Source organism: Pseudochaenichthys georgianus, chromosome 9, assembly GCF_902827115.2.
Source record: "Pseudochaenichthys georgianus chromosome 9, fPseGeo1.2, whole genome shotgun sequence".
In the NCBI taxonomy this organism is placed as follows: Eukaryota; Metazoa; Chordata; class Actinopteri; order Perciformes; family Channichthyidae; genus Pseudochaenichthys; species Pseudochaenichthys georgianus.
The window spans coordinates 36763881-36778431 of NC_047511.1; the positions used below are offsets into that span (position 1 = coordinate 36763881).

At 36.3% G+C, this 14551-nt stretch overlaps 2 protein-coding genes across 2 annotated transcripts; both read left to right on the plus strand.

The window, feature by feature from the left end:
• The first annotated feature begins 3528 nt into the window (after nt 1-3528).
• riok2 (RIO kinase 2 (yeast)) lies at nt 3529-7266 on the plus strand. Its single transcript, XM_034091237.1, is given in 8 exon segments — nt 3529-3749; nt 4485-4623; nt 4711-4822; nt 4888-5310; nt 5412-5504; nt 5751-6215; nt 6413-6515; nt 6785-7266. Coding segments are annotated over 8 exon segments (1563 nt in total). The 5' UTR covers nt 3529-3683; the 3' UTR covers nt 6947-7266.
• A 1068-nt stretch (nt 7267-8334) lies between these two features.
• Nucleotides 8335-14212, plus strand: LOC117452975 (protein limb expression 1-like). The gene is given in 7 exon segments (XM_034091800.1): nt 8335-8546; nt 9096-9301; nt 10585-10725; nt 10813-10908; nt 12549-12626; nt 13389-13728; nt 13731-14212. Coding segments are annotated over 7 exon segments (1050 nt in total). The 5' UTR covers nt 8335-8422; the 3' UTR covers nt 13796-14212.
• The last annotated feature ends 339 nt before the right edge of the window (nt 14213-14551 follow it).

Consider the following 14551-nt stretch of genomic DNA (forward strand, 5'->3'; position numbering starts at 1 on the left):
CTAGAATGTTGAATACGAATTCTAGAATGTTGAATGAAAATTCTAGAATGTTTAATGAAAATTCTAGAATGTTGAATGAAAATTCTAGAATGTTTAATGAAAATTCTAGAATGTTGAATGAAAATTCTAGAATGTTGAATACGAACATTCTAGAATGTTGAATACGAAAATTCTAGAATGTTGAATGAAAATTCTAGAATGTTGAACGAAAATTCTAGAATGTTGAATGAAAATTCTAGAATGTTGAATACGAACATTCTAGAATGTTGAATGAAAATTCTAGAATGTTGAATACGAAAATTCTAGAATGTTGAATGAAAATTCTAGAATGTTGAACGAAATTCTAGAATGTTGAATGAAAATTCTAGAATGTTGAATACGAAAATTCTAGAATGTTTAATGAAAATTCTAGAATGTTGAATACGAATTCTAGAATGTTGAATGAAAATTCTAGAATGTTTAATGAAAATTCTAGAATGTTGAATGAAAATTCTAGAATGTTGAATACGAACATTCTAGAATGTTGAATGAAAATTCTAGAATGTTGAATACGAAAATTCTAGAATGTTGAATGAAAATTCTAGAATGTTGAATACGAAAATTCTAGAATGTTGAATGAAAATTCTAGAATGTTGAATGAAAATTCTAGAATGTTGAATACGAAAATTCTAGAATGTTTAATGAAAATTCTAGAATGTTGAATACGAATTCTAGAATGTTGAATGAAAATTCTAGAATGTTTAATGAAAATTCTAGAATGTTGAATGAAAATTCTAGAATGTTGATTACGAAAATTCTAGAATGTTGAATGAAAATTCTAGAATGTTGATTACGAATTCTAGAATGTTGAATGAAAATTCTAGAATGTTTAATGAAAATTCTAGAATGTTGAATGAAAATTCTAGAATGTTGAATACGAAAATTCTAGAATGTTGAATGAAAATTCTAGAATGTTGAATACGAAAATTCTAGAATGTTGAATGAAAATTCTAGAATGTTGAACACGAAAATTCTAGAATGTTGAATGAAAATTCTAGAATGTTGAATACGAAAATTCTAGAATGTTTAATGAAAATTCTAGAATGTTGAATACGAATTCTAGAATGTTGAATGAAAATTCTAGAATGTTTAATGAAAATTCTAGAATGTTGAATGAAAATTCTAGAATGTTGAATACGAAAATTCTAGAATGTTGAATGAAAATTCTAGAATGTTGAATACGAAAATTCTAGAATGTTGAATGAAAATTCTAGAATGTTGAACACGAAAATTCTAGAATGTTGAATGAAAATTCTAGAATGTTGAATACGAAAATTCTAGAATGTTTAATGAAAATTCTAGAATGTTGAATACGAATTCTAGAATGTTGAATGAAAATTCTAGAATGTTGAATGAAAATTCTAGAATGTTGAATGAAAATTCTAGAATGTTGAATACGAAAATTCTAGAATGTTGAATGAAAATTCTAGAATGTTGAATACGAATTCTAGAATGTTGAATGAAAATTCTAGAATGTTTAATGAAAATTCTAGAATGTTGAATACGAAAATTCTAGAATGTTGAATGAAAATTCTAGAATGTTGAATACGAAAATTCTAGAATGTTGAATGAAAATTCTAGAATGTTGAATACGAATTCTAGAATGTTGAATGAAAATTCTAGAATGTTTAATGAAAATTCTAGAATGATGAATGAAAATTCTAGAATGTTGAATACGAACATTCTAGAATGTTGAATACGAAAATTCTAGAATGTTGAATGAAAATTCTAGAATGTTGAATACGAACATTCTAGAATGTTGAATGAAAATTCTAGAATGTTGAATACGAATTCTAGAATGTTGAATGAAAATTCTAGAATGTTTAATGAAAATTCTAGAATGATGAATGAAAATTCTAGAATGTTGAATACGAACATTCTAGAATGTTGAATACGAAAATTCTAGAATGTTGAATGAAAATTCTAGAATGTTGAACGAAAATTCTAGAATGTTGAATGAAAATTCTAGAATGTTGAATACGAACATTCTAGAATGTTGAATGAAAATTCTAGAATGTTGAATACGAAAATTCTAGAATGTTGAATGAAAATTCTAGAATGTTGAACGAAAATTCTAGAATGTTGAATGAAAATTCTAGAATGTTGAATACGAAAATTCTAGAATGTTTAATGAAAATTCTAGAATGTTGAATACGAATTCTAGAATGTTGAATGAAAATTCTAGAATGTTTAATGAAAATTCTAGAATGTTGAATGAAAATTCTAGAATGTTGAATACGAAAATTCTAGAATGTTGAATGAAAATTCTAGAATGTTGAATACGAAAATTCTAGAATGTTGAATGAAAATTCTAGAATGTTGAACGAAAATTCTAGAATGTTGAATGAAAATTCTAGAATGTTGAATACGAAAATTCTAGAATGTTTAATGAAAATTCTAGAATGTTGAATACGAATTCTAGAATGTTGAATGAAAATTCTAGAATGTTTAATGAAAATTCTAGAATGTTGAATGAAAATTCTAGAATGTTGAATACGAACATTCTAGAATGTTGAATGAAAATTCTAGAATGTTGAATACGAAAATTCTAGAATGTTGAATGAAAATTCTAGAATGTTGAATACGAAAATTCTAGAATGTTGAATGAAAATTCTAGAATGTTGAATACGAATTCTAGAATGTTGAATGAAAATTCTAGAATGTTTAATGAAAATTCTAGAATGTTGAATGAAAATTCTAGAATGTTGAATACGAACATTCTAGAATGTTGAATACGAAAATTCTAGAATGTTGAATGAAAATTCTAGAATGTTGAACGAAAATTCTAGAATGTTGAATGAAAATTCTAGAATGTTGAATACGAACATTCTAGAATGTTGAATGAAAATTCTAGAATGTTGAATACGAAAATTCTAGAATGTTGAATGAAAATTCTAGAATGTTGAACGAAAATTCTAGAATGTTGAATGAAAATTCTAGAATGTTGAATACGAAAATTCTAGAATGTTTAATGAAAATTCTAGAATGTTGAATACGAATTCTAGAATGTTGAATGAAAATTCTAGAATGTTTAATGAAAATTCTAGAATGTTGAATGAAAATTCTAGAATGTTGAATACGAACATTCTAGAATGTTGAATGAAAATTCTAGAATGTTGAATACGAAAATTCTAGAATGTTGAATGAAAATTCTAGAATGTTGAATACGAAAATTCTAGAATGTTGAATGAAAATTCTAGAATGTTGAATACGAAAATTCTAGAATGTTGAATGAAAATTCTAGAATGTTGAATACGAATTCTAGAATGTTGAATGAAAATTCTAGAATGTTGAATACGAAAATTCTAGAATGTTGAATGAAAATTCTAGAATGTTGAATGAAAACTCTCACCTAGCAATAGTCGGTAGTTAATAGTCCTCCTCCGTATAACACAAGTGTTGTTTTGTTTCATTATTCATTTAAAACAGGCCAAGCTCAAACTTTTGCTGTGGAACATCGTGTGTGCTGCAGGCGTGCCTGTACCGTGCGTCAAAATGACGTCGAACGTAAACCAGAAGTGACGTAATCTCCGTTCCCCGTACCTCCGTGTTGCACGTGTGTTTACAAAAAATGTGGACGATTGAGCTGAATCAGTGATAGTATTACTATTCTTTAAACACAGTTGCTCTTGACCGGTTTAAACATGGGGAAGCTTAATGTCGTGGTGTTGAGATACTTATCTCGAGATGACTTCCAGGTCCTCACAGCGGTAAGTAGTGAGCTAGCTACAAGCTAACTGTTCTGTGTGAGCTGAGTTAGCCTGTGCTAGGCTAGCTTTCCAATGTAACGCTTTAATACACGAACTAATGTTGTCAGCAACTTATTAACGAGCTGTCAAAATGTAGCTTGACATTATTACCCTGTTGAATTGGGTAAAATAACGTCTGTGTTTTCAGGGTGTTTTTGTCAAAAGTTATATTTTTTGAGTTTGGTCCGATTCGGTCCCATCAGTCTTTTCTCTGTTAGTGTGTCCTTGATCCAGCTGTTAATATCGAGTTTCATATATTATTTGGATGATGATATTTTTCGAATGATTTTAATATATTAAAGTAAGAAATCTTGCTGATGTATTGGTTTAAGTGAGTCTCTGCTTTCAAGTATCCACTTATATCGTGGTAAGTAATCATGTAATCTTATTCCAAAATCAAGTTGAATTTCTAAGTGGAAATTACTTTTTGAATCCTACACTTAAATCAGTATTTCATTATAAAACAGCACAGTTTCACCTCATTGACTTAACAATACTTATTAAGATTTTCAGCATTTTGCTTAAATGCTTGTTTTTTTATTGACCTCAATATTACTTTTAACCTAAACTCAACTTTAATTTTGTCTCATCAAGTATTGCTCATATCCATTTAACACTGTTTCTGAGAACAGGCTTGAATTCCAGCACACTTGGCAGTCTTTTTCTGATTCTTCCTGTGATTTTCCCCTCACACAGGTTGAGATGGGGATGAAGAACCATGAGATCGTCCCAGTGAGTCTCCTGTCCTCCATCGCTAGCCTTAAACACGGCGGCTGCAACAAGGTCCTCAGAGAGCTTGTCAAACACAAGCTTGTGGCCTATGAACGCAGCAGGGGTAAGAAAACACAGAAATGCTTGTTGAACATTCGTAGTCCTGCAACACGTTATATTTTCTAATGCATCCTGGATATGTTGATTTCAGCTGTGCAGGGTTACAGGTTGAACAATGGAGGATATGACTACTTGGCTCTGAAGACCTTGTGCGCCAGAGAAGTGCTCATTTCAGTTGGAAACCAGATGGGTGTTGGTAAAGAGTCTGGTAAGAAGTGGCAAACACCTCTCATTTGGCATGCATGTTTCATTTGAAATAAATTGCAAGACGTTCTCTATTTATTTAGATATACATGATAATGGTTCACATAAGCACATTTTTCTCATCTTAATTTACATTCATCCACAATAATCACACTAAATGATAAGGCACATTTTTAAAATGGATGAAAACAAAATGTCCTGAAAGCTTACCATAAAACATGTGTATTCTAACCCCGGGATTCCACCGGGTCCGCCTGCGCCGCACCTCCTACAGCGTCAAACCCCACCGGGGCGCGTTTCAGGTGCATAAGCTGGAGGATCCATCACACCTGTATAATGAGTTCATGGAGCTCATTGTCAAACTGGCCAATCACGGCCTGATTCATGGAGACTTCAACGAGTTCAACCTCATGCTGGACGACCACGACTACATCACTATGATCGACTTTCCTCAAATGGTGTCCACCTCGCATTTAAATGCTGAATGGTTCGTTACTGTGACAATTTGGAAAATAAATGAACACCTATAATTAATGAAACAAAACAAAATATGTTTTTTTTGTTCACTTTTCATATCTTTCTTTATAGGTATTTTGACAGAGATGTCAAATGCATCAGAGATTTCTTCGCCAGAAGATACAATTACGAGAGTGAGCTCTACCCAACATTCAAAGACGTCAAGTAAATACTTATATTTATGTTTCATTGCCAATAAAATTACTGAAATGCATCAAAAAAGTTCTTATTTCGAAATGAATTTTAGCAACCACGGGAACATTTTGTCTGCCTTGTTTATTAACAAGTTGTTCAAAATGTGCCCCGACACAAAATTGATTGTTTTCTTTTGTACAATTATTTCTAAAAACGTGATTTGCAAATAAAAAGCAAGCCTTAGTTGATCTTCTGTGTCATTCTTTATTCCTACAGGCGATCTTGTTCTCTAGATATCGAAGTATCAGCTAGTGGCTTCACCAAAGACATGGAGAGAGATAGTGCATTGTTTCACCCAGCAGGACCCGATGAAGAGGACGACGATGAAGAGGAGGAGAGTGATGACGAAGAGGCAACAGACGAGGAGGAGGAAGAAGAGGAAGTGGACATGGATGAATATAAACATGTAATGCTGGAACTAGAAGGTCTGAAAATCAGCGACCCCACTGCAGACAAACACGAAGAGCAGAGCGAGAAAGAGGAAGAACAAAAAGAGACTGAGACAACGTCGCCTGCTGTAGGGGAGGAAGAGGAAGAACAAAAAGAGACTGAGACAACGTCGCCGGCTGTAGGGGAGGAAGAGCCAGGGAAAGAGTTGGAAAAAGAATTGAGCGAGGCAGAGGATGAGTGTCCAGAGCTGGGAGACTTTTCTGCTGCTAACAAAGACTTCAAACCCTTCAGGTAAACAAAAAAAAGTTAGCATGTCCAATATCCAAAATGATGTATATTTCCTAAAATAAGTTTGAATACTTCACCTGTAGCTGCCACAAAGTCAACACATATTTTAAGTTTTGATTAATAGGAATGGCTGGTAACTGACTTTCATTTAGTTCTGCTGTTAAACTGATTGCAATTTCTTTGACTGTTTATTCCTGCAGAGACTCAGACAGTCTTCTCCAGATGGCAGAGCACATGAGGAGGAGGAGGACAGACAGCGAGGGCACGATGGGCAGCATGGGGAGCTGTTCTACAATACCACTAGTAAGTCAACCACAGAAACACAGCTTTAGCAAAGTGTATTAGACATGGGTCAGGTTGGGAGACGGTACCATTATAAAGAAACACTGAGAATAATCACTACAACTTTCTTGACAAAAACGTAGATGTCCTGTAGGTGTTGCTAAAGAGCATTCATGGTGATGCAGTTTGTCAGAGAAAACGTGTCTGGATACTGTTGTGCCTGCCTAGCACGGACTTAAAGTGTAAACATTGGTCCGTAGTAACCTGCTGTTGTTTGGTGTGTGCTGCAGGAGGTTGTCCGTCAGAAGGTGCGGAGGCAGCTCTCCAAACAGCAGAAGGCAGCGCAGAGGAGACGCCTGCAGAAGGGAGAGGCCAACCTGGTGACCAGTGTCAGGAGAGAGAACGACAGCAACATCAAGTGTAGCATGGAGTCCGACTCCTTCTGGGGATAAATGGCAGTCCAGAGATGCACAGACCAGATTCATATCAACAAGTCTGTTGCATTGTCCCTGCTTCTGTGTCTGATGAGTTGAAAACAAATGAAATTGGATGGAAAATCTCAGCAGGAGAGTTTCTGCAGCAAATCAACTGTCCTGAACACAAAAGAAGACTGAAAACAAATGCGTGTATTCAGCAAATCATCACACTGACCAGTAAGAAGACTTTTCTGTTTGAACTGTAGTGAACTACCTTGTTCAACATACAGTGTAATGTAAATATCAACTACTTATAATGCAGCTGTATGTTTGATAATAAACCCATTTAAACCTTACTGATAAGGTGTGTTTATCTCTGTTTGTTCAAAAAGATTGGTACATAAAAAACATGAAGTGCACCTAGACAGGTTTTCTAGTCAAGTGAGCTCCTTTTTATTTGATACTCCATATTGCCTCATGATGGCAACAAAAGACAGGCCTATAGAGTAACTTTTACTATTATTGTGATTTCAAGTTCAGGTTTATTGCTGACCAAGTTACTCAAATGGATTTAAGAAACGGATTGCACATTCCTGAAGGCCTTTTATTTATCCTAAACTCTAGTGGTCCAAAGGTCTCCCAACTATTATGGTAGTTTGAAAAGATTCCTAACTCCACCCTTCGGGCATCCAATCAAAAACAAGCAGTTCCTGACACATGATTGGGAATGCTTCATAACACAACACTACTAAAAGCATTACATAAACACACATCCCTTTCCCCTTCACACGGACACAACCTAGCTGAGACATAACATGTAGAAGAGGAGAAGGCTGAGAAACTACTCGGACTAAGAATTTGGTTCATTTATTAGAGAGCGGCTTTCAGAGAGCAAGTGAATTCAGGCTTCAACAAAGGTTATTCAAATTGAAGAGGGTGAATGGAGCTCAGACCCTGGACTTCATGGGCTCAAATTAGTGTGTGAAGTCAAAAGTATCCCACCCCCATACATCTTAAACACTCATTTTGGGTAGAATTGTCTCCAATGTTATGAACACTGAGGGTATTTCATATAAAAAGGAACACCCAGTCACCTCACAGACATTTTTACTTTTCCTCAAGGTGCCACATTGTGCCATCAGTGGTTCAACTTGGCCACTTTGTGCAGGTCTCTAACTGCTCGACTCTGTTCAGGGATTAGCCAGCTGCACGGCCCGAGGGGAGGGGCTCAGCATTCCAGCCGAGCACCTCTGTGAGTGTGTGTGGGTGCATGTGTAGAAAGAGTGAGGGGCCCTCTGAGCTAATTGGCAGTGAGGTTGACAAAGGTGGTCCACTTCAAAAGAGAAACCCTGGTGAGATGTTCACACAGGAGAAGGGGAGGGGAGTACGGGAGAGTAAGAGGGGATTTCAGATGTGGAGTTTATTCCTCATGGTCTTCCCATCCTGAGTTGTGATGGTGGTCGTCGTTGGTCATTTCCAGGGACATATGTGCTGTTTGGATGGATCTTTTTGATGAGAGAAGGATGTATTGAAGCAGCTGTGAAAGCAAACTGGATGGAGATGAGTCAAGTGGAAGTGGAGGAGAGCATCATGGCATACCTGTCACAGAGCGAGACTGACGCTTGCCCCAAAGACTGTGAGTAACTCAGAAGCTTTGTGAGAGACTCGATTTTTTTTACAGGAAATAAACCATTTATTTTAGATATTAAACTCTTAAAATTGTAACAGGTGTGTTTTCAACTGATGTTATCGGTATGGTAGTAGTTTTATCATGACTTTGCTATATTCCTAAAACAAATATCCATCAACGTATCAATGCTACTTTACTGCAGTGAATACTTTAGAACAAAGTGAAGGACTCAGAAAACCCTTAAAGCTGAAAGGGTTGCACAATTCAGATTTGTTTAAGTTACAGGGTGGCGCTTACCGCTGCTTGTTCTACTTAAATAAACACTGTCTGGGATTTAAACTTGTATATTGATGTTAGCCTTCATACATATTCCCCCATGTTTACTCAGTGAGCCAAAAATAAAGCTTTTACTCATGATGATAACAAAGTAGTAATATTACGTAATTATAATTATTAAGTTGGGATCATGTTCTCTTCAACGGTTTTCTTTGGGTTTTGGTTTGCTTTATTTCTGTCCTTGTCCTTATTATACGTGTCCTTATTATGTGTGTGCAGTGAATGTGGTGGCGATGCTCCATAACTTCTGGGAACAGAGGCAGACGACTCGGTCCATCGGTTCCTCTGATGAATCAGACGGTTCTGTTGGGGAAGCCCCCGTCCACACTGAGAGCTTACTGCTGTACGAGTCTGCTGCGTCCCCCGGCCCCCCATACGTCTGCTATGTGACCCTGCCTGGAGGAAGCTGCTTTGGGAACTATAAGGTGTGTTTAGTATCATCTCTGCTGCCTGTTGCCTTGGTAGTGGGGGTATCACAGTATAATATGAACAATTGATATCATGAGGAGACGGAACAAACACTCACAGAAAATGGAAAACAAGCATTACATTAAATTATCCTCTGCCTCCTAAATCATTTCATTTAAAAAGACATTTTTTAGACTTTTAATGTTATTTTTGAGACAAAATGCACAAAAAACAAAGGTAACAATGAATTTGACTGAAAGCATTATTACATGTTTTAATGTAAGATGAAGTACCCTTTCTCCGTAGTTCCAACATCTACACTGTATCAATGATGTCCTATGTCTTAGTCAAAAACGTAGTCAATAATAAGCTACTATTTAGCAATTTCAAGTTACTTGATGCAGGTGATATTTCTGTCTCGATGGTTAAATTGCAGGGTGCGTTGAAACCAGAACATTAGTTGTAAATATATAATCATAACTTGTTATTCTAAGTAAATAGCTAAATGGCTGTAGTACTTTGCAGTTGTTTCTGTTCATTTTGCTGCAGCCGCCCCAGTAACAAGTTGTCTTACAAACTTTATTTTTTTTTGTTTTATTATCAACTTTAAGAGGTAAGCGCTGTTAAGCAAGAGTTGAAGGAGATTTGGTGGGGATCAGCACACAGTCACACACACTTTTGAGGTTGTTTTAAATTGATGTCGTTCTGTTTCTGTTTCCAACAATGCCTCTCATTGTGACCCAGACGCAGCCCCCAGCTCAGAGGAGGCACATGATTGGTTATCTGTGAATGCCTTTTATGTTCTAATCTCATTGGTGAATTGAGTTCTGATCCCATGATTAGCTGTAATGAAGTGTAAAATCATCAAAATGTAGCCGAAAGTAGGCGCCCTTTTACTGACAGGACTTATTGACTCAATCAGAAAACCCCAGGCTCAGCAAACCGAGAAACTTTAGTTTAAAATGACAAAAGTTAGTCAAGTCAAAGTCAACTTTATTGTCAATCTTTCAGTTTGTGTGTACAGACAGAGAGATCGAAATACCTTTTCCCACAATCCCGAATACAAAAACAAAATATATAAAAATATGTATGCAAATATGTATATACCTATATATACACAATCAAAAGACACATGTATACATATGCACACATTAAGACCTAATTAAAAGCACAACAATCAATATATACAAAATAACAGTCACTTTAATATCTTTGAGAATGTACATTAGTGCAAGACTGTCCATAGCAGCGTAAAAAAAAAAGTGGTGCTGGTTACATATTTTTCTCACTCTTTTTACAGGTGTGTGACACCCAGGCAGAGGCTCGGCGGGACGCAGCTCGCGTGGCTCTGATGAACTCTCTTGTGAACGAGCTGCCGTGTCGGCGCATCAACCCTCAGTTCATCACTCACAGTTTGGAGCAGGCGGCCACAGACAGTGCTGTGAGCGTGAGCAAACACATTATTACAACTTAATACAAGAATGTAATATCAAGATGAATGTTGATCTTCACTGTTGTCTCTGTTTAGGTCACTATGGAGGATTCTTGTGATTCAAGCACCAGTATAGGCACCTACAGTTTGCTGCTTCATTCCTACAAAGGAAAGACAATGTTGGAGTTTCAGGTAAAAAATAAAGCCACGGCAGATTTATCAAAATGCTATTTTTCTTGTTTCTGTCCTCATAAATCATGTGATAATTGCGTGTACTATCAATTTACTTCAAAGGATTCGGGCTTTGTAAGCAGGTACTTTTCTGCTCGGTTATCTTGAATAGTTTATTTATAATTATAATTACATTTGTAGCTTTAAAATGTAACATGACATGGGTATTATAATGCTAAACACAACAAGAATCACAACCAACGGGTGGTAATTATACCCACCAGTGTTATTATTAACCCCCCAAGTATGTTTTTGCTCATTTCTCCTTCTCCATTTCACTGTGTTAGACCCAGGCGTGGTATGATATTTCTAGCTTTGTGTAAATAAACATAAGCAGTGCGCAGGCAGAGGGTTATTAGCTGGAGGAAATGGGTTCATTATCATTCCATGGATCATGGAGATGAAGACTTTTTAAGGAATACACACACCTTCATGACAGACAATGAAATGTTTTGACATAAACATTTAAATCTCTCCAGACACAGTATCAACAATACGGTATGCAGCTCTCCAGGCTTCAGATAAGTTATACATGCAGATAATCCAGGGAGGGTTCAACAGTTTGGTAGTCATGCAGAATCATAAAGTAGCATAGGGCCGATGCACCGTTGTAAACAGAGCAAAAAGGCCAGCTGATACAACATGGACCTCAATCCCAGACAACGTACAGTATGTGTCATATTCAGTGTTGGAAAGCTTCTTTGAAACGATGGCTTTTTAATATACCAATTACTTCACATAGTATATTAGAGCAAAGTTACCATAGGCTAAAAGTCTGGCTTCTTTTACAAAAGTAGTTCAAACTAAATAAAAGTCACAGGCCAGCAGAAAAAGCCTCCCAATTGATTTTATTTTCAAAAGTGATATACAGGTCTTATATAAACCAAAAAACTGTATTTAATTTCAACGTTTTTAAGTCACTTGAGCACTGGCCTAAAAAAAGCAGTTTTGTAACATCTGACTTCTTAAGAAAACGACTTTCCCCTTGAACCTTTGTAACATTATAAACAGCTTGAACACAGGTCACAATAAAAACATATTGTTCCTGTTCAGAGCAGAATTAAAGAGGGTCAGTTACAGTACAGTAAAACATTTAATAAAAATGGTTTCCATTTATGCCCCACACGTTTTTTTGTAGGTAAAGAAGTTAGCTGAAAATGGAAATATAAACCACTTGGAAGTACCAGCTAGCCAAATACACTTAACCTACTAGTTTAGTTACATGTAGTTCACTACTTCCTACAATTGGTCATATATTCCATCTGTGTTTCATGATATCAATTTTAGTTAATGTACAGACTTTCTCTGTTTAACACTAAAGTCATTAGCTCCTAACACAGGGCAGCTGTGTTTTATAAATCGGGGGTAAAACCTACCTGGTGCATAAAGATTTACAATATCTTTTCAAACCAATCATTCACAGTTTAGGTGTGCGTTCAAGAAATACCCTGACAATATGTTATCTTTGTCAGACCTGCGTACACAGAGCTGGATGTTTGGGTTTGTTATTCCCATCATTAATCATGTGGTTGCACAAGGCTCTCTCTCTCCGTGTGTGTCTAATGTTCACCCACCTCCTCCCCCTCTCTTTCCTTGTATAGGAAATGATGACAATTTTCCAGTTGTTGCAGTGGAACGGGACACTGAAGGCTCTGAGGGAGAGGCAGTGCTCTCGGCAGGTACAGGTTTTGAGGATATCTTATCCCTGGTTTCAGTTCACTTAAAAAAACCACAGGATATCTGCTGCTGCCACAAGAATAATGTAGACGTGACGTTAGTGAGCTAAGAGTGGATTTATCGCTACTTTAATACATGGGAATACGTTGTGTTGAAGTAGGCCAGATGTGGGAGAAGTACTCAGATCGTGTACTGAAGTAAAAGTTGAAGTACCAGAGTGTAGGAATACTCTGTTACAAGTAAAAGTCCTGCATTCAAAATGTTTCTCAAGTAAAAATACAAAAGTATAAGCATCTAAATATACTTAAAGTACCAAAAGGAAAAGTTCTATTGTGCATTTGTGCAGAGCGGCCCATTTCAGAATAATATATATGAAATGTTTTGATTATAAATATTTATGCATTGAAGTGTTGTCAAAGCTGGTAAAGGTGCAGCTAGTTTGAGTAATTCATACTTTGTTTGCTGCAGGGTAGTTAATGGATTTTCTCCAGGTGTAACTAAAGTATTTTTAAAGTGTTGATTATATATTATTTCACATGATTGACATGTAAAGTAACCAAAGGTATTACAAACATGTAATGGAGTAAAAGTACATGACTTATCTCTGAATTGTAATAGAGTAGAAGTACAAAGTAGCAAATCATTGAAATACTCAAGTAGAGTACAAATCCCTCAAAATTGTACAGTACTTGAGTGCATCTACCTACTTTACACCACTGGATGCTGCATACTGATTATTGATTCTGTTATTTCCTTCCTCTCAGAGTGTGATTTCCTATTACTCCCAGAGAGGACTTGATGAGTACATGCGCAGCAGCATGGCTCTGGATTGGCTGGGGCGGGAGCAGAGGTCAGCGGGGCGCCTGGGGGAGGAGCTGCAGGTGGCGCAGAGGGAGCTGGTGTTTGCCCGCCGCCGAGGCATAGAGCTGCGCTTCTACAAGGAGAAGACAGAGATCCTCAGCTTGGCTCTGAGTCAGGCATACATTCACCACACACCTGAAGCCTTCAGTGAGGCGTCCAGTCACCCATACAAGCAAGAAGAACTTCCTCTACACACATTATTCAGCCACATCACAGACGTCCAGATAACCCCACCCTGCAGTCCTTCACCCCTCCAAAAAACACAAAGAAAACAGTCTGTCACACCTCTGGCAAACACTTCAGCTCATAACAGTCCTGCTCCGTGCTCACAGTACACATTTCTGCCTTGATTTTAAAATAGACTGAAGCCGAATGTAAAGGATGGACTTTGTCTTTGTAATAGAGCTAAAACTTCTTCACTGGAGATGTCACATCACATCTATGTAAACATAAGAGTTCTGTGAAAAAGATTGTGCTAAGTTTTGTCTAAATATTAATGTTCTAACCTTACTTACACTCTTGTGTGACTATAGAACAAGGAACTTGAGCTAGATAGGGTATTTAAATCTCCTACACACCAGAAAAGTAGCATTCAAATTATTTAAATCCATTTGCTGGATGTGGTTAAACTATAAAAAGTGTCTGGCTCTCTAAGTTTGTAGAGCACTCTGCTTTCCTGCCTTAGCTTTTATACTGTATAAGTTCAGTTGTGTTTTCGTTTTGCCAATATTATGATGTACTTACTTAAAAAACAGGAGTTTAAAAAATGATATATTTAACCCTGTTACTATTAAATTAAATTAAATCAATAAACTAATTTATCTACCAGCAACTCCTCCCTCCCTGCCTCACTCTTCCTTTCTTCTTATCTGCCTAGCATGTCATCTGGCATGTCAATTCCCTAAATGGAAATGACTTGCCAAGGCAATTCAGGATACTGACGGACCCTGTGACAAGTTGCATGATGTGTTGGACGTATGCTACGAGACAGTAATAAATGTAACACAATGATGTCATTATGTCGGAGAGAAGCTGGATATAAAATACAACCTGGTTTGTATTTATC